At 45.9% G+C, this 25,566-nt stretch overlaps 1 protein-coding gene across 3 annotated transcripts in view; it reads left to right on the plus strand.

The window, feature by feature from the left end:
- cdk8 (cyclin dependent kinase 8) overlaps window positions 1-25,566 on the plus strand; it is a 195,419-nt gene that overhangs the window by 40,014 nt on the left and 129,839 nt on the right. For 2 of the 3 annotated variants that reach the window (XM_072476908.1, XM_072476909.1), the window contains exon 2: window positions 13,726-13,801. The exons of the other annotated variant lie outside the window; for it this stretch is intronic. In XM_072476908.1, coding sequence (XP_072333009.1) covers window positions 13,726-13,801 — 76 coding nt within the window. The remainder of the gene's footprint in view (window positions 1-13,725; window positions 13,802-25,566) is intronic. 3 annotated transcript variants of the gene reach the window in all.

A 25,566-nucleotide genomic window follows, 5' to 3' on the forward strand; every position in this document is an offset into this window, starting at 1 on the left:
GCTTATCTCTATAACCCTTTCTAGTCCTCTGGCAACTCCTGCATGGCCAGAGAGGAATTACAAATTTGGGTCAGAGCCCCTGCAATCTCCTCCCTCGCTTTCCACAGCACCCTGGGACACAATTCATATGAACCTGGGGATTTGTCCACTTTTAAGCCTGCCAACACCTCCAATACCTTGTCACTCCCTCAGTCAATTTGCTCAAGATTCTCACAGTCTCTCCCTGAGTTCCATATCTACATCCTCATTCTCTTGGGGAACATAGATGTGAAGTATTCGTTCAACGTCCTACCAATGTCCCCTGGCTCCACCCACAGATCACCCCCTTTGTTCCTAATGTGCCCTACTCTTTCCCTGGTTATCCTCTTCTCATTGATATACTTAGAGAATATCTTGAGATTTTTCCTACTTTTACCAACCAGAGCTTTCTCATATCCTTTCTTTGCTCTTCTAATTGCTTTCTTAAGCTCCTGTGCTAACAAGAAAAACATGTCTCCACTGAGCATGAAATATTCCTTTTCAAGCATTTGAACATTTAAAAAAAGGTTATGCCATGTTGTGTATAATATATTGCCACAAGGAGCACTAAGTCATTGAGTATATTCAAGAAAGGGCTTAATCGCGTTTTTGGATACTTGATGAAGGGATATGGAGATTGGTGGGAAGGTGGAATTGCGTTAGATCAATCAGGATGGTGTTGAATGGTGGAGCTGGCGGAAAGGACTGAATGTCCTGCTCTTATGTTCCTACTGACTTAAGGTGATTGAATTAATTAACTTTGCATGGTATTCTTGAATTTTTAATTATATTTGGGGGATTGGAGAATTTTTAATTATATTTGGGGGATTGGATTCCGTGATTGCCGTTATTTTTTGTTCCTTTTACGTTTGTGTTCAATTCAATTTTCATTTAATTTCAAATCACTGAAAAGCAAACATGAACAATTCGATGATCAGCAAATTTAAATTGACTTGCCAGTTGAGGTAAAATACTTTTCTGTAAACAACAAAGAAAACATAGATGTTTCCTCACCGCCAGTTAAACTGACTAGTTTATAGTTGCTGGGCTTATTTTTACACTCTTTTGAACAAGGGTGTAATATTTATAATTCGTCAGTCTGACACCATCCCTGAGTTTAAGGAGACTGAAAAATTGTGGGATGTGCCTCTGCAATTTCCACTGCCCTCCGTATCTTTGGATGCAACTCATTAGGTCCTGGTGCCTTATCAACTTTAAGTATAGGTTGCTTATCCAATACCACCTCCTTAGCAGTTTTCAACTCTTTACTGTGAATAACCTACTCAACAAAGAACAAAGTCTCCTTCAGCATTGCCTGGGAAGTATCATTTTCCTTGATAAAAACAGATGCAATGTATTAACTTTAATGCTTCAGCTATGCCCTCTACCTCCATGCATAATCCTTTATGATCTCTAATCGGCCCTATTCTCTTTCCGACCCTTTTCCTAAATATATGCCTATAGAAGACTTGGGGATTCCCTTTTATGTTGGCTGCTAGTCTCTTTGCTTCTCTTAGTTACTTTTTTCACCTTCCCTCTGAACCGTTCTATTTAATCTGGCTTTCAATTGTATTTTCTATCTGTCAAAAGCTCGCTTTTTATTTTTCAAAATTTCTATTTCTTTTTCTGGGAGCCCTTCCTTTCCCTTTCGAGGAGCTGTGAATACCTTGACTGTGCACTAACTGTCTCTTCTTTGAAGGTTGTCCTTTGTTCAGCTGCTATTTTCCCACTAACCTTTGACCAAGGTCCATTCTTCCCCCCAGTGAAGTTGCCTTTTCTCCAGTTCATTATTCTCGACCTGGATTTTTCTTTGCCCTTTTCCATAGCCACCCTGAGCCTTATGGTACAGTGATCACTGTCCGCTAAATGTTCGACTGATATTTGATCTACCTGGCACATCTCATTTCCAAGAACCAGATATAGCAGTGCCTCTTTTCTCATTGGACTGGAAATATACTGCTCTAGCAGTACGGTAATTAGCACTGTGGCTTCACAGCGCCAGGGTCCCAGGATCGATTCCCGGCTGGGTCACTGTCTGTTGCGGAGTCTGCACGTTCTCTTGTATCTGCGTGGGTTTCCTCCGGGTGCTCCAGTTTCCTCCCACAAGTCCTGAAAGACGTGCTGTTAGCTAATTTGGACATTCTGAATTCTCCCTCTGTGTATCCGAACAAGCGCTGGAATGTGGCGACTTGGGGCTTTTCACAGTAACTTCACTGCAATGTAAGCTGCTTACCCTGTGACAATAAAGATTATTATTATTCTAAAAGAGTTTCTGAAATTTAGGATCTCTGCCCTTAAACTGCTACTAACCCAGTCTACATTTGGATAATTGAAGTCCCCCATTATAACTACTCTGTAGTGTTTAGCAACCCTCTGTAATTTCCTTGCAAATGTGTTCTCTACATTCTTCCCACTGGTGATAGACTCCACTGAGTAATCTAATTGTGCCTTTTTTGTTCCTTAGCTCTAGCCAAATGGAATCTGTCCTTGCCTCCTTAGGGACATCCTCTTTCTCTAGCAGTGCAATGCTCTCGCTAATCAATTCCATGATTCTATGAATTCCGTGAGTCTTTCCTCTTGTCTTTCTTTCCTCCTCCTATATTTCATGAACACCTTGTATCCAGCAATATTTTTTTTTTAAAGTATGTTTATTCAGAATTTTTCAACAAAAATGTTCAACCATTCAAACCCACCCCCCCGAAACAAAAAGAAAGAAAAAAGTAACAGAGCAAGACATAAACATATCAATCCAACAAAATACAGAACTTGTATAATGGGTTCCTTCCGCACATATTGACTTTCCCATATGTTTATGTTTTTCCTTTCTCAAGTGCCCCTAGGAAAAACCCCTTTCCCCGCCCACCCTTAAACCCCCCCCCCCCCGAAAGAAACCCCCCCCCCCCCGCTCCCTCCCTGGGTTGCTGCTGCTGCTGACCGACCTCCATCTAACGCTCCGCGAGATAGTCTAGGAACGGTTGCCATCGCCTGAAGAACCCCTGCGCAGACCCTCTCAAGGCAAACTTTATCCTCTCCAGCTTGATGAACCCTGCCATGTCGTTTATCCAGGCATCCACACTGGGGGGCTTCGCGTCTTTCCACAATAGCAAGATCCTCCGCCGGACTACCAGGGACGCAAAGGCCGGAATGCCGTCCTCTTTCGCCTCCTGCACTCCCGGCTCGTCCACCACTCCAAATAGTGCTAGCCCCCAACTTGGCTTGACCTGGACTTTCATTCACCACCTTAGACATAGTCCTCGCAACACCCCTCCAGAACCCATCCAGTGCCGGACACGACCAGAACATATGGGCGTGATTTACCGGGCTTCCAGAGCACCTCCCACATCTGTCCTCCACCCCAAAGAACCTACTCAGCCTCGCCCCTGTCATATGCGCTCTGTGAATAACCTTAAACTGTATCAGGCTATGCCTGGCACACGAGGACGAGGAATTAACCCTACTTAGGGCATCAGCCCACAGACCCTCTTCAATCTCCTCCCCCAACTCCTCCTCCCATTTGCCCTTCAGCTCCTCTACCAAAGCCTCCTCCTCTTCTTTCATCTCCTGATATATCGCCGACACCTTGCCCTCTCCGACCCATACCCCCAAAATCACCCTGTCCTGAATCCCCTGTGCGGGAAGCTACAGGAATTCGCTCACCTGCCGCCTCACAAACGCCCTCACTTGCATGTACCTGAAAGCGTTTCCCGGGGGTAGCCCAAACTTCTCCTCCAGCGCCCCTAGGCTCGCAAATGTCCCATCGTTGAACAGGTCCTCTATTCTTCTAACCCCTGCCCGATGCCAGCTCTGAAACCTCCCGTCCATGCTTCCTGGGATAAACCGATGGTTATCTCTGATCGGGGACCACACCGAGGCTCCCGTCGCACCCTTGTGTCGTCTCCACTGCTCCCAGATCTTTAGCGTTGCCGCCACCACCGGACACGTGGTGTAACTTGTCGATGAGAGCGGCAGCGGTGCCGTCACCAGTGCCCCCAGGCTCGTTCCTTTGCAGGATGCCATCTCCAACCTCTTCCATGGCGCCCCCTCTCCCTCCATCACCCACTTACGGATCACGTTGGCTGCCCAATAGTAGCCACCACGATTCGGCAACGCCAGCCCTCCTCAATCTCTACTACGCTCCAGAAACCCCCTCCTTATCCTCAGGGTCTTGTTTGCCCACACAAAATCCATAATGCTCCTGCCTACCCTCTTAAAAAAGGCCTTGGTGACCATTATTGGAAGGCACTGGAACACAAAAAGAAACCTCGGGAGGACCATCATTTTAATCGACTGTACTTTGCCCGCTAGCGAGAGTGGCAACATGTCCCATCGTTTGAAGTCCTCCTCCATCTGCTCCACCAGCCGCGTCAAATTAAGTTAATACGGGGCCCCCCAACTCCTAGCTATTTGGATCCCCAAGTACCGAAAGCTCCTTTCCGCCCTCCTCAACGCTAAGTCGTTATCCCTCTTCCCTGGTCCCCTGGATGCACCACGAAGAGCTCACTTTTCCCTACATTGAGCTGATAGCACGAGAAGTCCCCAAACTCCCTTAGGATCTGCATGACCTCCACCATCTCCCCCTCGGACCACCCCCCTCCAATTCCTGGACTCCCTTAATGCCATGGCCGAAGGTTCAATTGCTAAAGCAAACAACAGGGGGGACAGGGTGCACCCCTGCCTCGTCCCTCGATACAGCCGAAAATACTCCGACCTCCGCCGATTCGTAACCACACTCGCCACCGAGGCTCTATATAGGAGCTTAACCCAACTGATAAACCCCTCCCCAAACCCAATCCTCCGCAACACTTCCCAGAGATACTCCCACTCTACTCGGTCAAAGGCCGTCTCCGCGTCCATAGCTGCCACTATCTCCGCCTCTCCCTCCACCGATGGCATCATTATCACGTTTAGGAGTCTCCACACATTGGTGTTTAGCTGCCTGCCCTTTACAAATCCCGTCTGGTACTCGTGAATCACCCCCAGGACACATTCCTCAATCCTCGTAGCCAGCACGTTTGCTAGCAACTTAGCATCCACGTTAAGGAGTGAAATCGGCCTATACGACCCACATTGCAGTGGGTCCTTATCCCGCTTCAGGATCAAAGAGATCATCGCCTCAGACATTGTCGGGGGCAGGGTCCCCCCCTCCCTTGCCTCATTGAAAGTCTTCACCAGCAACGGGGCTAACAGGTCTACGTACTTCCTGTAGAACTCAACCGGGAACCCATCTGGTCCCGGGGCCTTCCCCGCCTGCATGCTCCCCAGTCCTTTAATCAGCTCCTCCAACCCAGTTGGCGCCCCCAAACCAGCCACCTCCTGCTCCTCCACCCTTGGGAACCTCAGTTGTTCCAAAAATCGTCGCATCCCCTCTTCCCCCGCTGGGGGCTGAGATCTGTGCAGCTCCTCATAGAAGGCCTTAAATGCCTCATTTACTTTCACCGTAGTTCCTTTTCCATCCTTGACTCCACCTATCTCCCTCGCTGCCATCCTCTTACTGAGCTGATGTGCCAGCATCCGGCTCGCCTTCTCCCCATACTCATACGTCGCCCCCTGTGCTTTCCTCCACTGTGCCTCTGCCTTCCCTGTGGTCAACAGGTCGAATTCCGTCTGGAGACTTCGCCTCTCCATAACTAGTCCCTCTTCAGGGGCCTCTGCATATCTCCTGTCCAGCCTTAAAATCTCCCCCACTAACCTCTCCCTTTCCCTGCCCTCTCTCTTCTCCCTGTGAGCCCTGATGGAGATTAACTCTCCCCTGACCACCACCTTCAGCGCCTCCCATACTACCCCCACCTGCACCTCCCCATTGTCGTTGGCCTCCAAATACCTTTCAATGCACCCCCGTACCCTCCCGCACACCACCTCATCTGCCAGTAATCCCACATCCAAACGCCACAGCGGGCGTTGGTCCCTCTCCTCTCCCAACTCCAGTTCCACCCACTGCGGGGCGTGGTCTGAGATGGCTCTGGCCGAATACTCCGTTCCCTCCAATTTCGGGATCAGCGCCCTGGTCAGAACAAAGAAATTTATCCGGGAGTAGGCTTTGTGTATGTGGGAGAAAAAAGAAAATTCCCTGGCCGGGGGCCTGGCAAATCTCCACGGATCCACTCCCCCCATCTGGTCCATAAACCCCCTAAGCACCTTGGCCGCAGCCGGCCTCTACCCAGTCCTAGATCTGGAACGATCTAATGCTGGGTCCAACACCGTGTTAAAATCCCCCCCCCCCCATTATCAAGCTTCCTACCTCCATGTCCGGAATGCGCCCCAACATACGCTTCATAAATCCAGCATCGTCCCAGTTCGGGGCGTATACGTTTACCAATACCACCCAAGCCCCCTGCAGCCTACCGCTCACCATCACGTATCGACCTCCATTGTCCACTACTATGTTCTTGGCCTCAAACGACACCCGCTTCCCCACCAGTATTGCCACCCCTCTATTCTTCGCATCCAGCCCCAAGTGGAATACCTGTCCTACCCATCCCTTTCTTAACCTGACCTGGTCTGCCACCTCCTGAAGCATGACCACGTCTGCCTTCAGTCCCTTTAAGTGCGCGAACACTCGGGTCCTCTTAACCGGCCCATTCAGGCCCCTCACATTCCACGTTATCAGCGCCAACTAGCCATCTCCTGTTTTAGGCCAGTCCTGTGCCCGCGCCTCCCGCACCCTCCAGTCCCCCAGACGGGGAACCCCCGCCCCGACCACCTCTTCTGTTTTCAAGTCCCCCTCGGCCAATGCAGCAGCAACCATATTTACTTCCCCCCGCTAGATCCATATCTAGCTCTTTTGCTCCCCCCGTAACACTCCCGTAAGTCAGCTGACACCTGCTGACCCCGGCTTCCCCCGCCTTCCTGTTGACCCCCCCCCCCGGTGTGGAAATCCCCCCTCCTCCTCCTCCCCAGCAATCGGTGTGCGCTCCTCCATCTCCCCCCTCCGCCCTTCCCTAACGCGGGAAAAAGCCCGCGCTTTCCTGAGCCAGCCCCGCCCCCTCTGGCGCAGCTCCTGTTGCGGCCTTATCCCAATTCCTCTGGAGAGCCCAAAAGTCCGTTCTAGCGGGAGCCGCCGAAATGTGCGGCTTAGCTCCGCATCGCCCCAACCGGAAGTCCGTATCCAGCAATATTTAACACCTAACCCTGCTGTTTATTGAGCCAGGTCTCTGTTACAGCCACAATATCATATTTCTGAATGGCAATTGGCACCTATAACTCACCAGTTTTCTTTACGACACTCTGTGCATTCACATAGATGTACAGTAAACCTAATAAAAATTTTATTCCTTTCCCCTTACTCTGACTCCACCTATTAACTTACTATTTGCTATTCTACTGCTATCTAGCTCCCCCAGTATTTTGTACGCCTTTGAATTCCTCTCTCATATTATCTCCTGGTTCCCACACCACTGCCAAGTTAGGTTAAACCCTCAGCAACAGCACAATACTCAACAAGGAACTCGGTCTTGGTTCTATTAAAGTGTAATTCATTTGGCCTGTATAGGTCTCATCTTCCTCAGAACTGGGATGTCCCAAGAAGCTAAAGCGCTTCCTCTAGCTGCATGTTCATCGGCTTCTTCCTCCTATTTCTATACGTAACTGTGCAAGGCACTATAAATGAATAATTAATGGGGCAGTGAGTGCAGAAATAAATAACAAGGAAGGCAGTAACAAATTTGAGGTGGAGTAGGAGGCACAAATTAATAACCAATTAAGGGGCACATCACAGATCAAATGGGTCAAATCAATAAATTGTTGTAGAAGTGGCCACAAATGACTTAATAAATTGATTCAATAGCAAGAAATCAATATGATTCAAATTGGTGGTACCATAAAGTAATATTCCATTCTCTCTTTGCTAGCAGTTTTATTGGGAGTTTAAATTTCATCCACCATGAATGTTTATTATTTTCTGATTGTCAAGATATGTTTGACAAAAAAGAAAATCCTCTTAAACCAACTAAAAACCTTTTAGTTTGTTGATATAATTAAGCAATTAATATATATTTCTGCCATTCAGTACTCTTCAAACAGATTATTATTCCTTAATATTATTGTGGGGTCACAGGTCATGGTGTGGATTGAGTGCCAGGTCTGCCATGGTATTGGTGTGCTGGGGATCAGTAGGCCTTAACCCCAAAGAAGGCAGCTGAAAATGGTGAGGGCAGGTCTTCAAATATGCAGGTGACCCTGGGTGCGTCTATTTATTTGATTTTTAAAACAAAACAAAACAAAAATATCTTTAAAACTTTTTCTGAAACTCTTCTGAAGTTAGACAGATTTAAGAAACTGAGACTTGTGCAATAATGCTATGTAATGGCCACAGACCTGTTGTAACGAGCAGTACCAGTTTACATGGGGAGATTTACAAACAAAGGTTGAATAAAATGCACAACTCAATCTTTGTATGATAGTTGAGTTTGTGAAGAGGGAGTGTGTGGCACATATAGAATCTGTAATAGTAGACACCTGTAAACCTGCATTATTATTCAGACTTTTTAAAAAGCATGATAGAATGTATAGTACCGCTGGTATAGAACAGTGTCATTGTTACAAAATTCAATTAGCCACAGATCTAAACCAAAGTTCAGTTCGGTCAGTGGGTTTGAAATGTGGTTGTCAATTTTATACAGCTGTAGTATCCAGTATTTTCAAGCCTTTTGCATCCAGACCATAGTGCTCATCTGGACTGTGATGGGTTTTAAGATATTTAATGTAGGTCCAAAAATAGTAAAACTCTTCTTGCGCTATATTGGAAACTTCTACGTGAGCATTTCCTGATTGTGCTTCTTTTAAAAGCTTCAGTTTAGACTTGATAATGACTCTTGGTTGAATGACGAGTTTGTTTATCTAATTGCTTTGGACATACCAGCAGAATTAGTCTGCTCGTGTGCAGGAATTTGTTTGAATTTCTCGCAGTTGCTTACAAATTTCTCAAATTCTCAAAACTAAAAAATTAATTTTTTTCAAATAACATTTATGTAAATTTGCTTTATTTCCTAGGGAGAGGCCTTGTGTACATGCATGTGTGTGTTGTGGAAAAGAGAGATGAAAGATTGAGCACATGCCTTTATAACCTTCACTATGTAAACTTCAGTTAACTTATTAAGTTGAGAGATTTGGGCGGGTTTCTCCAGCCACGCCTGCCCGGCGAATAGAAATTCCCGTCCGAGATCAATTAACCGTGGTTTGTGTCACGTCCATGGCGATTTTGTGGCCGGCACGGCCGAATAATCTAGCCCATTGTCTGTCTTACAGCTAATTTTAAATTCATTTTTCATGTTTAAGTAAAACAAACTAGTTGAATTTTGAAACAAAGAGAAATCTTCTGATTATCGTCTGTGTTTTGTGGACTGAAATATTACTGACACCTGTGAGGCAGAAAGGGGGAGACAGAAAAAGAGTGTGCCTTTTGCTATACCAATTTGAGTTTAATTCACAAAAGTTCAATTTTGAAATCTGGCAATCTCTCGTTGGCACTTGTGTTTGTGCTGTTTGAAAATGGAAAGCAAATGAAAAGGCATAAATTTGCACCTATTTATAAATTATTAGAATATTTAAATTTTGATACACTTTAAAATAGAGAGGCAAAGATATGAGTGCAACACCAAATTTAGTCATTACAGCGATCGTATACATAAATTAATGCTACCATTATTACTGACAGACAAGGAATGCACCAGCACACTCATCCTGCCAGTTGTGCTGTTTGGCACTATTATTATGGTTAATTTCTGCATTAGATTTTTCATGCTTTTGCTTTGTGTCTTGCTACAATCGCAGCAGAATGGTTAACCAAAATGCAACGTAAGTTTTCAGATTTCTAAATGAGGAGGTGTGCATCCGAATTGCCAGGGATGGTTGCATTTTGTAAAATATGAGGAGAACCATACTTATGGGAAGGCGCAATGTGTCTATTGGGTGCACATGCACGTTTGTAGTGTTGCACTTGTTTATGTATTAATTTCATCATCAGATGTTTGAATAATTTCTGGGGATTCTAATAATTGTTTTCTAAAGGAACTATTTAACTTTGCAGCAATAGCTCAGATTCTAGCAGCCTGCCTGCTTTGCTGCACTTCTAAAAACAGGTAAGGTATTAGTATGACTGTTTATCCTGGTTGTTACAAGATTAAAATATATTTTCTTTCAGTTCGGCAATGTGACAATTAGAAGATGTTCGGAAAATTGGTGTCTAAATATTGGGACAAATTAAGAGTTCAAAGCCTGGGGATTTAATGTGTGGCTCCAGTAATCATGATTTAAAAAATGGAAACATTCAAAAGTCTTGCTTCTAGGGAATAGCAGGTGGAATGTGTTTTTCAGTCGAAGATAATGGATTGTGGTTTGGCTGGTGAGCTTTTGCAGCCTGCAGAGCATTTATTTTTTAGCTTGGGGAGATGAAGTCATTGCTGGGTGGAGCCCAGAGAGGCTGTTGGGAGAAGCTTGGAGAGAGAGAGGAGCTGAGTTCTGATCTGCCTGACTTTGAACAAAGAACAATACAGCACAGGAACAGGCCCTTCAGCCCTCCAAGCCTGTACCGGTCATGATACCACCCTTGGCAAAAACCCTAAAGAACAAAAAAAACAATACAGCACAGGAACAAGGTCCACAATTATTTCTGTTACGACCCCTTGGGGACCAAGTACTGTGCTCCATACAATGTCCCCTTTCACTTCAAGAGTGTGAACTCTCCTGGTAATTGGGGGTGGGGTTACCCCTTAACAAGGGGGAACCTCTCGGTATAAAATCCCTGACCTGGGTGGAGGTCAGGGAGGGTGGCCCTTCGGGGAGAGAAGTTGTATCTTTGTGATTTAGTGTGTACTGAAATAAACCGTTGTACATTCTTATCCTAACATGTGTTCTTGCTTCTCTTCAGTTGGATTCTACGCTTTCCAAGTAGGTTAGTTTTTTTAAAAAAGGAGTAATATTTTAAAGCAGAGCAGTCTTGTCTGAAAACAAGCAAGAGGCTGAAATATCTTCGTGGAAACAGCTATCTGAAGACATTCAGCCTGAGTCTAACCAGAGCCAGAATCTGTTCTGTAGCACAAATATTATTCTATGCACTGCTAATTTACGATGGATTAAGAGGTGTACATTTCTTGTTGTTTGATGGGAAATTGTATAGTTGTGTTACAAGGTAATTGTCAGCTCTTCTTTTTGTGTGTGAAGTCAAAAGTTTAATATTGTATTCATAATAAAGTTTTGGTTTAGAAATACCAAAGCCCTATTTTTTTCATGCAATCATTCATGGAGAGAATCATTCTTCCCGCACAGTCTTAAAATAAACAAAAATATTGGGGTTTCGGTCCAGTATCCGAGCCACTGTTGGTGTCTGGTTTGGGATCGTAACAGCAATTGTAGCTATTTCTTTGATAAAGGGTCACCTGGACTCAAAACATCAGCACTTTTCTCTCCCTACAGATGCTGCCAGACCTGCTGAGATTTTCCAGCATTTTCTCTTCTCGTTTCGGATTCCAGCATCCGCAGTAATTTGCTTTTATCTTAGAATTGGTCTATGGGGAAGGATTTTCTGGCCATTCTCAGCAGCAGGTTCCTCCGGTCCTGCCAAGGGTGAGCCCCCTCCGTGGGTTTTCTGGCGGGGGGTGGAGGGGGGGGGGGGGGGGGGAGCGGTGGATACAATGGGAAATCCCATTGACATCAGTGGAACCAGAAAATCCTGCTGACGGCCAATGTCGAGCAATATGCCACAGGAAAAATCTCCCCCGATACTTTTCACATGTACTTCCTGCAACAGGATTAAAGAAATTCTGCATGGAATTTGTCAACAGTCTGATGACACTACGAGAATTTTCTGCCTCATTTGCTTGCCTGTATCAATAGGAAGCAGATCATGGTTTCATGGTATTTTGTTTGTGTAACCAGATCTTGTCCTGCCTGTCCACATTATGCCATGTTTAGTACAAAAGCAGGGGGAAATTGTGGGACCAAGGTCTGTTTTGGACTGATGTAAGGAAGCAGACCTGACTGGTTAATGTCCATAAGGTTATATATAGCATTGTATTCCCTGAAACATTTTTGTTTTTAATTGGATAAGCGTATGGGCAAGCAGGTCAAAAGCTAGGAACCCTACTGCAAGTAGCTCTCCTCCTTACCCCCCAAAGCCTGTCCACCATCTACAAGGCACAAGTCAGGAGTGTAATGGAATACTCTCCACTTGCCTGGATGAATGCAGCTCCAACAATACTCCAAGAATCTCGACACCATCCAGGACAAAGAGCCCGCTGGATTGCTCCCCCTTCCACAAACATTCAAACCCTCTAACATTGACGAATAGTGGCAGCTGTGTGTACCATCTACGAGATGCACTGCAGTAACTCACCAAGGTTCCTTGGACAGTACCTTCCAAACCCATGACCACTACCATCTAAAAGGGCAAGAGTAGCCGATACCTAGTAACCCCACCACATGGAGGTTCCCCTCCAAGTCACTCACCGCCCTGACTTGGAAATATATTGCCGGACCTTCACTGTCGCCGGGGCAACATCCGGGAACTCTCTCCCTAACAAATCAGTGGGTGTACCTGCACCTCAAATACTGCAGCGGTTCAAGAAGGCAACTCACCACCACCTTCTGAAGGGCAACTAGTAATAAGCAATAAATGCTGGCCTAACCAGCAACGCCCACATCATCCCGTAAACATTTTTTAAATGGTTGGGTATATTGTGTACCATGCAAAAGAATGAAATGTATTCTTTGATCTCTTTACCATGATTTGCACCTGAGCATCCAGTGGTGCTGAGGACCAGGGTAGAATGAAAATTCAAAACTGACTGCTCTATAGCAATTAATGGTGCAGCATAGAAATCAGCTGTAGGTCGCATGACATTTAACAATTGATTTTGGGGGTTTGGAGGGCTAAGACTTTCTCCTTTCCCAAGCAGAGTGATCCAGCTGCATCATAGATAGAATAGGTGCCCATGGAAAATAGTTACTTAACAAACTCAATCAAAGTCTGGGTGCAACTCGGAGGGCAGACGCAAGCTCCATTCTGCTGTACTCAGCTTAGTGATGTGGAGCAGAGAAAATTCTGGACCCTCTTGATTTTTCCTATGCTTATTGGCCCAGTATCCGATATAGTTTAGAATTATTCTGTCCGTCTTTTATTTTTTAAAAAATATACAATTATTTTTTTTTCCAATTAAGGGGCAATTTAGCATGGCCAATCTACCTAACCTGCACATCTTTGGGTTGTGGGGGTGAAACCCACGCAGACATGGGAAGAATGTGCAAACTCCACACGGACGGTGATCTGTCTGTCATTTCTCCGGTTTAGGGTTGAATAGAGTTCATTCCTCATGCGAATGCACAGATAATGGAGAAAAGGAATGTGATGAGGTGTCTGCGGTTTCATTTTACTTAATTCCCTGCAGCTTAATGAATTAGGTCAGTTAAATGGCGTTTACTCTGTAAATTGAACAGTTTGCCATTTGCAATGTGCTCATGTCAGTTTGATGATCAAGTGTGAAACTCCAATTTAGAAATTAACACCTGTAAATATGGTTCGAAAGGAAGCTTGAGCTGTCGTTAATATGTAACTATATGAAGCATTGCTGTAAATAATGCTGAGTACAGTAAATTGAAGATCTCTAATATTATGGAACAACTTTAATAGGGAACAAAATATATATTTTTTGTTTGAGCCCTTGCCAACAGCAAACCTGTTCTGCAATAATCAGTTTTTATTTTTACTTTGTTTAGGAAGGATGACAAAGACTACGCTTTAAAACAAATAGAGGGTACTGGAATTTCCATGTCTGCTTGCAGAGAAATAGCAGTAAGTAAACACAATAGTTTTTATAATCAAATGTAAAGCTGTCGCAAAGCAAAACTTCACTTTATTCGAGGTTAAACCATCCCTTGATAAATTTAATGAAGTTTCTGTTAGATATTCATAAAATCATAGAATTTACAGTGCAGAAGGAGGCCATTCGGCCCATTGAGTCTGAACCGGCCCCTGGAAAGAGCACCCCAACCAAGCTCACATCTCCATCCCATCCCGCAACCCAGTAACCCAACCTATCCTTTTTAGACATTAAGGGGCAACTTAGCATGGCCATGCCACCTAACCTGCACATCTTCGGACTGTTGGAGGAAACTGGAGCACTTGGCGGAAATCCACTGGGAAAACTTGCAGACTCAGCACAGACAGTGACCCAAGCGGGAATCGAGCCTGGGACCCTGGAACTGTGAAGCAACAGTGCTAACCACTGTGCCACTGTTGGAAATAAATAAAAAAGTGAGTCAATTTGAAACATCATTGGTGGGTCAGGTACAAGCATATGCACTGCCAGAAATCATCCTGAATGCAAACAAGTATTTGGCTCACAGACATTGGAGTGGCATATCATCATAGAATACATACTGGCCATCAGACTTTCCTGATAATATCAGGTGCTTATTAATAGATTGATCCGCAGGAGCAACTTTAAACTGCTCCTTGTCTTTTGTGAACCGGGACATGTAATATAGTGAGCATCTGTTCTAATAACCCGCTGATGACACGAAAATTGAAAGACTGAAGATTAGGTCAAAAATGTGTTCACATTCTGATTGTCCATTGAATAGGTAAAAATATTTGGCAGTGGTTCCAACCTTTTGACCTGTTCCCTGTGAACAGATTTTTTAACATACACCTGTCGTATAGATTGATTTCCACAGGTTTATCTTTTTGCATATTTATCCCAAAGAATTTCCTGAATTTGTGCAATTTGCAAGTCCCTTCAGTGCAACTAGTTTATCGTGCATTGTTTTCCGTCCCCAACCCTCTGGTACAAGTCATTTTCTTTTGTGCTTAGTTTAAGGCCATGCACTGTCCAATTTTACCATTTGATTTTTAGTTTGACATCATTTATTTGTTAGCACTCTTACTTCAGAGTCAGAAGTGGTCAGAATGTAGGGTAACATCTAAATGTACTCATGAAGGATTTCTTCATTGTTGGAGGTGCAGGTTCTTCTGGTGAGAATTTACATTGAGGCCTTATGTACCTGTTTTGTTGGTGAAAGAGGACGTTAAATAGCTCATTGCACTAGTGACAAAATAGCCAGCACTCTTTCCTTAACTCAACACCACCAAAGAACAGGTAGAGTAATCCTTCTTCCCAGAAACTTTGTGTATAACATGGATGTCTACGAGGGTATTGGAAGTGGAGATTTTCAATTATTTCAAAGGGAAATTGGATATACATTTAAGGTATCCTACTCAAGAAACTTCACCATAATAGTCATTTTCTAAAAAGTAGTTTTAAATAATATTTCTCCAAATCATTTATACTAAGCAGTTCTTCATTTATCGTAGAGACATAACAGATCAGAAGTAGGCCATTCAGCCCATCGAGTTCACGCTAGGCTGTGAGAATAGAGCAGGGAATGGAACAGGCTGGATTGCTCGGCCCTGGGCAAGTTATGTAACTTGGGTATGATGTGATTATGAGGGTGTTTGGAGCACAAATTCCTCAAGGATAGACCTATTCATGATCAGGAGATGAGATCAAGAATCTATTTTGTCTGTTAATGGTCATTTCAGTGATATTTAACATGATCAACATTTTTGTAATATTTAACTGCCCCGAGCCACATTGAATGAGATATCCAAAAATTATTTTCCCAGGAAATCACTATCTTTATAGATATCTGAATGTATACCCAGATTTTGCTTTGGAACTGTTGTGTATTATGCCAAGTTATCTCACCTGGACATTTTAATAACTGCAAACAAGATTGACTTGATTATCAGCGACGTGAAATTTCCAACCACTTATCTCCCCTCTCCAAAATCCTTTACTTTGCTTTGCATGTACAGTTAGCCTGCTTTCAAATCACATTCTAACAGTGAATTTTGGTTTTAGTGCAGTTACTGATTATGCTCCGCTTTTTAAAAGAAACAAGCTGTATTTTTGTCACGATCCCCAGACCCTCTCGCTCCCTGCTTCCCATTAGTTGCCCTTCTCCTGTCATTGTTCGCAGGGAGGTGAAGATTCGTGAGAGGGAATGCGAGTGTTGGCATGCAGGAGAGGTAGCAAATGGATGTATCAGGAGAGTGAAGAAGCAAGCTGGGGAAGGTTGGCAAGCAGGCGGCAAGTAGAAAGAGTTCATAAGTTGCGACGACTATTAGGGGTGATAATGATGCCCCCAGTGGAGGGGGAGGCAGAGATAGTGGCGGCAATGGACGCAGAGAAGGCATTTGATAGGGTGGAGTGGGAGTATTTATGGGAAGTGTTAAGGAGGTTTGGGTTTGGGAACGGGTTTATTAGCTGGGTTAGACTTCTTTATGGGGCTCCAACGGCAAGCGTAGTTACAGGTCGACATAGATCGGAGTATTTCCGACTATATAGGGGAACAAGACAGGGATGCCCGCTGTCTCCATTGTTGTTCGCGTTGGCAATTGAACCTCTGGCCATGGCGTTGAGAGACTCCAGGAAATGGAGAGGGGTGATTAGAGGGGGAGAAGAACACCGAGTCTCGTTATATGCGGATGACCTATTGTTATACGTGTCGGACCCAGCGGGGGGAATGTTAGAGGTTATGCGAATTTTGAGGGGGTTCGGGGATTTCTCGGGGTATAGGCTAAACATGGGGAAGAGTGAATTATTTGTGATACATCCAGGGGACCAGAGTAGAGAGATAGAAGGCTTGCCTCTAAGGAAAGTGGAAAGAAACTTCCGATACCTGGGGATTCAGATCGCTAGGAGCTGGGGAACCTTGCACAGACTTAATCTGACACGGTTGGTAGAACAAATGGAGGAGGACTTCAAGAGGTGGGACATGCAGCCTCTATCGCTGGCGGGCAGGGTGCAAGCAATTAAGATGATGGTCCTCCCGAGGTTCTTATTTGTATTTCAATGTCTCCCTATCCTAATCACTAAGACCTTTTTTAATAAAATAGACAGGAGCATCACGAGCTTCGTGTGGGCAGGGAAAGTTCCGAGAGTAAGGAGGGGGTTCCTTCAGCGTAGTAGGGACAGAGGAGGATTGGCACTACCGAACTTGGGCGATTACTATTGGGCCGCCAATGTGGCAATGATACGTAAATGGATGATGGAGGGTGAGGGAGCGGCGTGGGAAAGACTGGAGAGAAAGTCCTGTAAAGGGACGAGTTTAGAGGCGCTGGTGACGGCGCCGCTACCGATCTCACCTAAAAAGTTTACCACGAACCCGGTGGTGGCGGCAACATTAAATATCTGGGGACAGTGGAGGCGACAGAGAGGGGTGCGGGGAGCCCTGGTGGGGTCCCCAATCAGGAACAACCATAGGTTCGCCCCAGGAAGAATGGATGGAGGATTTCAGAGCTGGTTCCAGTTGGGAATTAGGAGGGTGGGAGATTTATTTATAGATGGGACTTTTGCGAGCTTGGGAGCATTGGAGGAAAAGTATAAGTTGCCCCGGGGAAATTTCTTGAGATATATGCAGGTGAGGGCATTTACTAGACAACAGGTGAGGGAATTTCCATTGCTCCCGACACAGGGGATACAGGACAGGGTGCTTTCAGGGGTGTGGGTCGGAGAGGGCAAGGTGTCAGAGATTTACCGAGAGATGAGGGAAGAGGGGGAGGAGTCGGTGGGCGAACTAAAAGGAAAGTGGGAAGAAGAACTAGGGGAGGAGATAGAGGAGGGTATGTGGGCTGATGCCCTAAGCAGGGTAAATTCCTCTTCCTCATGCGCCAGGCTTAGCCTGATTCAATTTAAGGTGCTACATAGAGCACACATAACGGGAGCAAGATTGAGCAGGTTCTTTGGAGTGGAGGACAAATGTGGGAGGTGTGGCGGGAGCCCGGCAAACCACGCACATATGTTTTGGGCATGCCCGGCACTGGAAGGGTATTGGAAGGGAGTGACGGGAGTGATTTCGCGGGTGGTGAAGGCCCGGGTCAAACCAGGCTGGGGGTTAGCTCTATTTGGAGTTGCGGAAGAGCCGGGAGTGCAGGAGGCGAAAGAGGCCGACGTTGTGGCCTTTGCGTCCCTAGTAGCCCGGCGCAGGATCCTACTCATGTGGAAGGAGGCGAAACCCCCCGGACTGGAGGCCTGGGTAAATGATATGGCGGGGTTCATTAAACTGGAGCAGATAAAGTTTGCCCTGAGAGGATCGGCTCAAGGGTTCACCAGGCGGTGGCAGCCATTTCTCGACTACCTAGGGGAACGTTAGAGGGAAGACAGATGACCAGCAGCAGCAACCCAGGGGGAGGGGGGGGGGGGGGGGGGGGGAGGGGGGGTTTAGTTTAGGTCAAAGATAAAGGGGTTTTGTTACTTGTGTACTGTTTAAAATTTCTGTATTGTTATTGTTGCGTTTGCTTTGTAAGAGGGGAAAAATTGTTGTTTGGGAAAAAATTTTCAATAAAACATTTATAAAAAAAAAAAGAAAGAGTTCATAAGTTGACTTCCGATGGCAGCCATGGAATGAGTGGTTGCGCATTTGATGGCTCCCACTCGAGGTGGATTTTTTCAGTCCTTCCCCACCCAAATTGTGTGGTATTTGAGGGCAAAAGGTGTATGGGTGCTCGGCACGATAGCACAGTGGTTAGCACTGTTGCTTCACAGCGCCAAGGTCCCAGATTCGATTCCCGGCTTGGGTCACTGAGCGGAATCTGCACGTTCTCCATGTGTCTGCGTGGGGTTCCTCCGGGTGCTCCGGTTTCCTCCCACAAGTCCCGAAAGACATGCTGTTCGGTAATTTGGACATTCTGAATACTCAATCTGTGTACCCAAACAGGCGCCAGAATGTGGCGACTTGGGGCTTTTCACAGTAACTTCATTGCAGTGTTAATGTAAGTCTACTTGTAACAATAAAGATTATTATCATTATTATTACTCCTCTGGTGGGGCAGGTGTATGGCTCATCGGACCAAGTGTGCCACAAGGAAGAGAGAGCAGTTGAAGCAGGAAAGTTTTTGTGGTACAACATACAGGTGAAGATGGCGAAGGGCAAGGGGGCAGCACTGCCCTCCTAGCGGTCAACGGAGCAGCTGGTGGAGTTCCTAAATGGCAAATTCCAGCAGCAGAGGAACGAGGTCTGAGAGTTGATGGAGCCATTTAAGGCAGCGATCAAGCAGGTGGAGCAGAGGCAGGAGGCTCGGGGACTCTGGCGATTCAGAAGGTGGAGGAGTTGGTGGTGGAGCATGAGGATCGGCTGACCTCGCTGGAGGCGGAGATGGGGATGTTGATGAGCAGCCAGAAAAGGCTGAGAGAGATGCTGGGGTGGAGGATCTTGAGAACAACACCAGGAAGCTGGATGTTTTTATTTATTTTTTAAATTTAGAGTATCCAATTCATTTTTTCCAATTAAGGGGCAATTTAGCGTGGCCAATCCACCGAGCTTGCACATTTTTGGGATGTGGGGGCGAAACCCACGCAAACACGGGGAGAATGTGCAAACTCCACACGGACAGTGACCCAAAGCCGGGTTCGAACCTGGGACCTCGGTGCCGTGAGGCCGCAGTGCTAACCCACCGCCACCGTGCTGCCCCTCCCGGAGGCTGGATTTGAGGATTGTTGGGATGCCTGAAGATATCGAAGGTGCAGAGGCCGCCAAGTTTGTGGCGAGCATGTTGCAGGAGCTGATAGGTGAGAGGGGCCTTTGTACGGCCCCTCGAGGTGGAACGGGCACACCAGACGCTGAGGAGGAGGCCACAGGTGGGGGAGCTGCTGAGGGCAATGGTGGTGAAGCTGCATCGGTTCCTGGATTACGAGAAGGTCTTTAGGTGGGAGAGGCGGACCAAGAAGTGCACCTGGGAGGGGAGTGAGCTGCGTATTTACCAAGACCTGGGTGTGGGGGTGATCAAGCAGACGGCCAGGTATAATCGGATAAAGGCTGCCCTCTACAAGAAGGGGATGACGTTCGGGCATTGTAGCCTGCTCCCATCACGGGTGATGCATCAAAAACAGGAATTTTATTTTGACCGGAGGAGGTGAAGTACTTTGTGCGACCATGGACTGGGAGAAGTGTGAGGACATTGAACTTTGGAGAGGAGTTATGTGTAAATTGGGGCACATTGGATGGGTGGATTGGGGCAGGTCATGACTGGGGAGCGGAGATGGTGAGTGTGCCATTTGTATTTTTTTGGTTGTTGGGGGTGGAGGGGTGGATTGTGAGGGGGGGGGGGGGTTAGTCTGAGGCCTTGGGCGGGGACCACCAGGCTAGCAAGGCGGGCTAGTTAACGGGATAGAAGTGGCAGGCTGTCAGGAAGAAGGTGTGGGGGAAGGGGGAATGGGTTGGTTCTTTGTTTGACTGTGTGGGAGGGGTCGGGTTGCTGATGTGGATGGTGTGGAGCAGTTTGGAAGGGAGAGATGCTGGTGGATATCTGGGGGCGGGCCTGGCCTGGCATGTGATGCGGGCGGGGGGCTGGTTTAAAAAGGGGTATGGCTGATCGGCAGGGATGGGGACATCGGAACAGAATTAGGGTCTGCTCAGCCATTCAATCATGGCTGATATTTTCTCATCCCCATTCTCCTGCCTTCTCCCCATAACCCCTGATCCCCTTATTAATCAAGAACCTATCTATCTCTGTCTTAAAGACACTCAGTGATTTGGCCTCCACAACCTTCTGCGGCAAAGAGTTCCACAGATTCACCACCCTCTGACTGAAGAAATTCCTCCTCATCTCTGTTTTAAAGGATCGTCCCTTTAGTCTGAGATAGTGTCCTCTAGTTCTAGTTTCTCCTACAAGTGGAAACATCCTCTCCACATCCACTCTATCGAGGCCTCGCAGTGTCCTGTAAGTTTCAATAAGATCCACCCCATATCTTTCTAAACTCCAACGAGTACAGACCCAGAGTCCTCAACCGTTCCTCATACAACATGTTCTTCACTCCAGGGATCATTCTTGTGAACCTCCTCTGGACCCTTTCCAAGGCCAGCACATCCTTCCTTAGATATGGGGCCCAAAACTGCTTACAATACTCCAAATGGGGTCTGACCAGAGCCTTATACAGCCTCAGAAGTACATCCCTGGTCTTGTATTCTAGCCCGGGGTCTGACCAGAGCCTTGTACAGCTTCAGCTTCAGAAGTACATCCCTGGTCTTGTATTCTAGCCCTCTTGACATGAATGCTAACATTGCATTTGCCTTCTTAACTGCTGACTGAACCTGCACGTTAACCTTGAGAGAATTGTGAACAAGGACTCCCAAGTCCCTTTGTGCTTCTGATTTCCTAAACATTTTCCCATTTAGAAAATAGTCTATTCCTAAATTCTTCCTTCCAAAGTGCATAACGTCACACTTTTCCATATTGTATTCCATCTACCACTTCTTTGCCCACTCTCCTAGCTTGTCCAAATCCTTCTGCAGCCCGCCTGCTTCCTCAATACTACCTGTCCTTCTACAGATCTTTGTGTCATCTGCAAACTTAGCAACATTGTCTTCAGTTCCTTCCTCCAGATCATTAATGTACATTGTGCAAAGTTGTGGTGTCAGCACAGACCCCTGAGGCACACTACTAGTTACCGGCTGCCATCCTGAAAAAGACCCCTTTATCCCCACTCTCTGACTTCTGCCAGTCAGCCAATCCTCTAGTCTGCCAGGATCTTACCCTTCACACCATGGGCTCTTAATTTATTTAACAGTCTCCTATGCGGCACCTTGTCAAAGGCCTTCTGGAAATATAAATAAATCACGTCCACTGGTTCTCCTTTGTCTAACTTCCTTGTTTCCTCCTCAAAGAACTCTTAACAGATTTGTCAGACTTGACCTCCCTTTCACTCAGTCCTATTTTACCATGCACTTCCAAGTACTTTGCGATCTCATCTTTAATAACAGACTCTAAAATCTCACCAATGACCGAAGCCAGGCTACCGTCCTATAATTTCCCGTCTTCTGCCTCCCTCCCTTCTTAAACAGTGGTGTTACATTAGCTACTTTCCAGTCCTCTGGGACCCTTCCTGCCTCCAGTGATTCCTGAAAGATCATCACCAATGCCACCACAATTTCCTCAGCTATCTCTTTTAGGACCCTGGACTGTAGTCCATCCGGTCCAGTGACTTATCTACCTTCAGAGCTTTCAGTTTCCCTAGAACGTTCTCCTCAGTGATGGCCACTGCACTCACCTCTGCCCCCTGATTCTCCTGAGCTCTGGTATCCCACTGGTGTCTTCCAACGTGAAGACTAATGCAAAGTAACTATTCAGTTTGTCTGCCATTTCTTTGTTTCCTCTTATTACTTCTCCAGCCACATTTTCCACTGGCCCAATGACTATTTTTGCCTCTGTCTTACCTTTTATATATTGAAAGAAACTCTTCCTATCTTCTTTTATATTACTAGCTAGTTTGCACTCATATTTCATCTTCTCTCCCCTTATAGCTTTTCTGGTTGTCCTCTGCTCACTTTTAAATGCTTCCCAATCCTCTGGCTTCCCACTAAACCTTGCCACTTTATATGCTTTTTCTTTTGCTTTAATGCTGTCCTTGATTTCCCTCGTCAACCATGGATGCCTTGTCCTCCCCTTAACATGTTTCCTCCTCCTTGTGATTAATTTCTGCTGTGCCTCCCGAATAACCCTCCAAAACTCCTGCCATTGCTGTTCTCCTGTCTTCCCTGCTCAAGTCCTTTTCCAATCAACTCTGCCAGCTCCTCCCTCATGTCTTTGTAGTTACCCTTATTTAATTATAATACCGTTACATCTGATTGCAGCTTCTCCCTCTCAAACTGCAGGGTAAATTCTATCATATTGTGGTCACTGCTCCCAAGATTCCTAATCAAGTCTGCCTCATTATACATCACCAAATCCAGAATTGCCTGTTCGCTAGTGGGCTCTACCACAACCTGCTCCAAAAAAACATCTCTTAAACATTCCACAAATTCCTTTTCTCGGGATCCACTACCAACCTGATTTTCCCAGTCCACATGCATATTGAAGTCGCCCATGATTATTGTGATATTGCCTTTTCTACATGCTTTCTCTATCTCCTGATTTATTTTCTGCCCCACATTCTGACTACTGCTAGGGGGCCTGTACATAACTCCCATCAGGGTCTTTTTACCTTTGCGATTCCTCAACTCTACCCATAGAGATTCTATGTCTTCTGATCCTATATCGCTCCTTGCTATCGATTTAACTTCATTCCTTACCAACAATGCAACCCCGCCCCCTTTGCCCATCTGCCTGTCCTTTCAATAGGACACATATCCTTGTATATTTAGATCCCAGCCCTGATCCCCTTGCAGCCACGTCTCTGTGATGCCCACAACATCGTACTGGCCAATTTCAATGTGCGCAACAAGCTCATTTACCTTGTTCCGTATACTGCGTGCATTAAGGTGTACCCGCACAGGTGCCGGAATGTGTCGACATGGGGATTTTCACAGTAACTTCATTGCAGTGTTAATGTAAACCTACTTGTGACAATAAAGATTATTATTTATTATAAATGGATTTCATTTTAGGCAAAGGTCCTCTACATTGGACCGAAAAAGAATAGAATCGGGTATTTTGTGAATGGTGAGAGTCAGTGGAATCCAAAGAGACTTGACAACTTCTGTACATGGATCAATATGATATCATGAAACGGTACAGGAACTAATCAAAAAGGCTAAGAGAATGCTGGCCTTTTTATTTAGAGGACTAGAATTCAAGAAGATAGAATTCATGCTCAACTTCCTGGTTAGACTGTACCTGCAGCTCTATGAGCAGTTCCGTACGCCACGTTGTAGGAAGGATTTTTTTTTTTTTGTTCTTTCATGGAATGTGAGCATCACTGTCAAGTCAACCTATGTTGCTCATCCACATCCATAATTGCCCTTGAGAAGGTGGGAGTGAGCTGCCTTCTTGAAGCAGGGCAGTCAGTGTGGTGTAGGTACACCCGAGGTGCACCCTCAGTGCTGTAAGGGAGGGAGCTCCAGGATTTCCATCCAGCAACAGTGAGAGAACAATGATGTAGTTCCAAGTCAGGATTGTGTGTGACTTGGAGGGAAACTTCCAGATGGTGGAGTTCCCATGTATCTGAAGCCCATGTTCTTCTAGATGATAGTGGAATTGGAACGTAATGTCTTGAAGAACCTTGTTGAGTTCTTGCAGTGCATCTTGTAAACGGTACACACTGTAGCCATTGTTCGTCGGTGATGAAGAGAGTGAATGTTCATGGATGGGGTGCTAAGCTAGTGGGTTGCTTTGTCCTGGATGGTGTCAAGCTTCTTGAATATTGTTGGAACTGTACTCATCCAGACAAGTAGAGAATATTCTATCGCACTCCAGGCTTGTGCCTTGTAGCTGCTTGACAGGCTCTGGCGAGTCAATAGGTGAATTAGTTGCTGCAGGATTCCTAGCCTCTGACCTGCTCTTGTAGTATTTATATGACAAGTCCAGTTTAGCTTCTGGTCAATTGCAAGCCCCCAGGAAATTGATAGTGGGGGATCCAGTGATGGCAATGCCATTGAATGTCCAGGGGCAATGGTTTGCTTCTCTCTTGTTGGAGATGGTCATTTCCTGGCAGTTGTGTGGCTTCAATGTTATTTGCCACATGTCAGCCCAAGCTGGCTGCATTTGGACATGGGCAGCTTCAGTATTTGAGGAGTCGCAAATGGTGCTGAACACTATGTACCCATCAGCGAGCATCCCCATTTCTGACCTGATTGAAGGAAGCTCATTGTTGAAGTGGTTGAAGATGGTTGGGCCTGAGGCACTACCCTGAGGAACTTCCTCAGTGATGTCCTGGGGTTGAGATGATTGATTTCCAACAACCACAACCATCTTTCTTTGTGTGCCTTGATGCCAAGGGCAGTCACACTCGCCTCACCTCTGGCATTCAGCTCTTTTTTTTTTCCATGTTTGAATAAAGGCTGCAATGAGGTCAGAAGCTGAGGGATCCTGGGGGTACCTAAACTGAGCATCAGTGAGCAGGGGTTATTGCTAAGTAAGTGCCGCTTGATAGCACTTTTGATGACCCCTTTCATCACTTGATTGATGATAGAAAGTGGACTTTGTAATTGGTAGAGTTGGATTTGTTGTACTTTTTGTGTACAGAACATATCTGGCCAATTTCCACATTCCGGGTAGATGTAACTGTACTGGAACAGCTTTGCTAGGGCCACAGCAAGTTCTAGAGCTGAAGTCTTCCGTGCTATTGCTGGATTATTATCAAGGTCCATGGCCATTGCAGTATCCAGCGCCTTCAGCTGTTTCATGATGTCAAGTGGAGTGAATTGAATTGGCTAAAAACAGGCATCTGTGATGCTGCAACCCTCAGGAGGCGATCGAGATGGATCATTCTCGGCATGTCTGGCTCAACATTTTTGCAAATGCTTCCGCTTTGTCTTTTACTCTGATATATTTGGCTCCCACATCATTGAAGACCGAATATTTGTGAGTTGTTTAATTGGCCACCACCATTCAGGACGAGAACTGGCAGCACTGTAGAGCTTAGATCTGACCCATTGGTTGTGGGATTGCTTAGTTCTGTCTATCACTTGCTGCTTATGATGTTTGGCATGCAAGTAGTCCTGTGTTGTAGCTTCACCAGGTTGGTGCCTCATTTTGAGGTCTGTCTGGTGCCTTTCTTGACATTTTTCGGTCTGCCAAGTGTTGTTCCTGGCATGCTCTCCTCCAGTCTTAATTGAACC

Source organism: Scyliorhinus torazame, chromosome 15 (assembly GCF_047496885.1).
Source record: "Scyliorhinus torazame isolate Kashiwa2021f chromosome 15, sScyTor2.1, whole genome shotgun sequence".
Classification (NCBI taxonomy): Eukaryota; Metazoa; Chordata; class Chondrichthyes; order Carcharhiniformes; family Scyliorhinidae; genus Scyliorhinus; species Scyliorhinus torazame.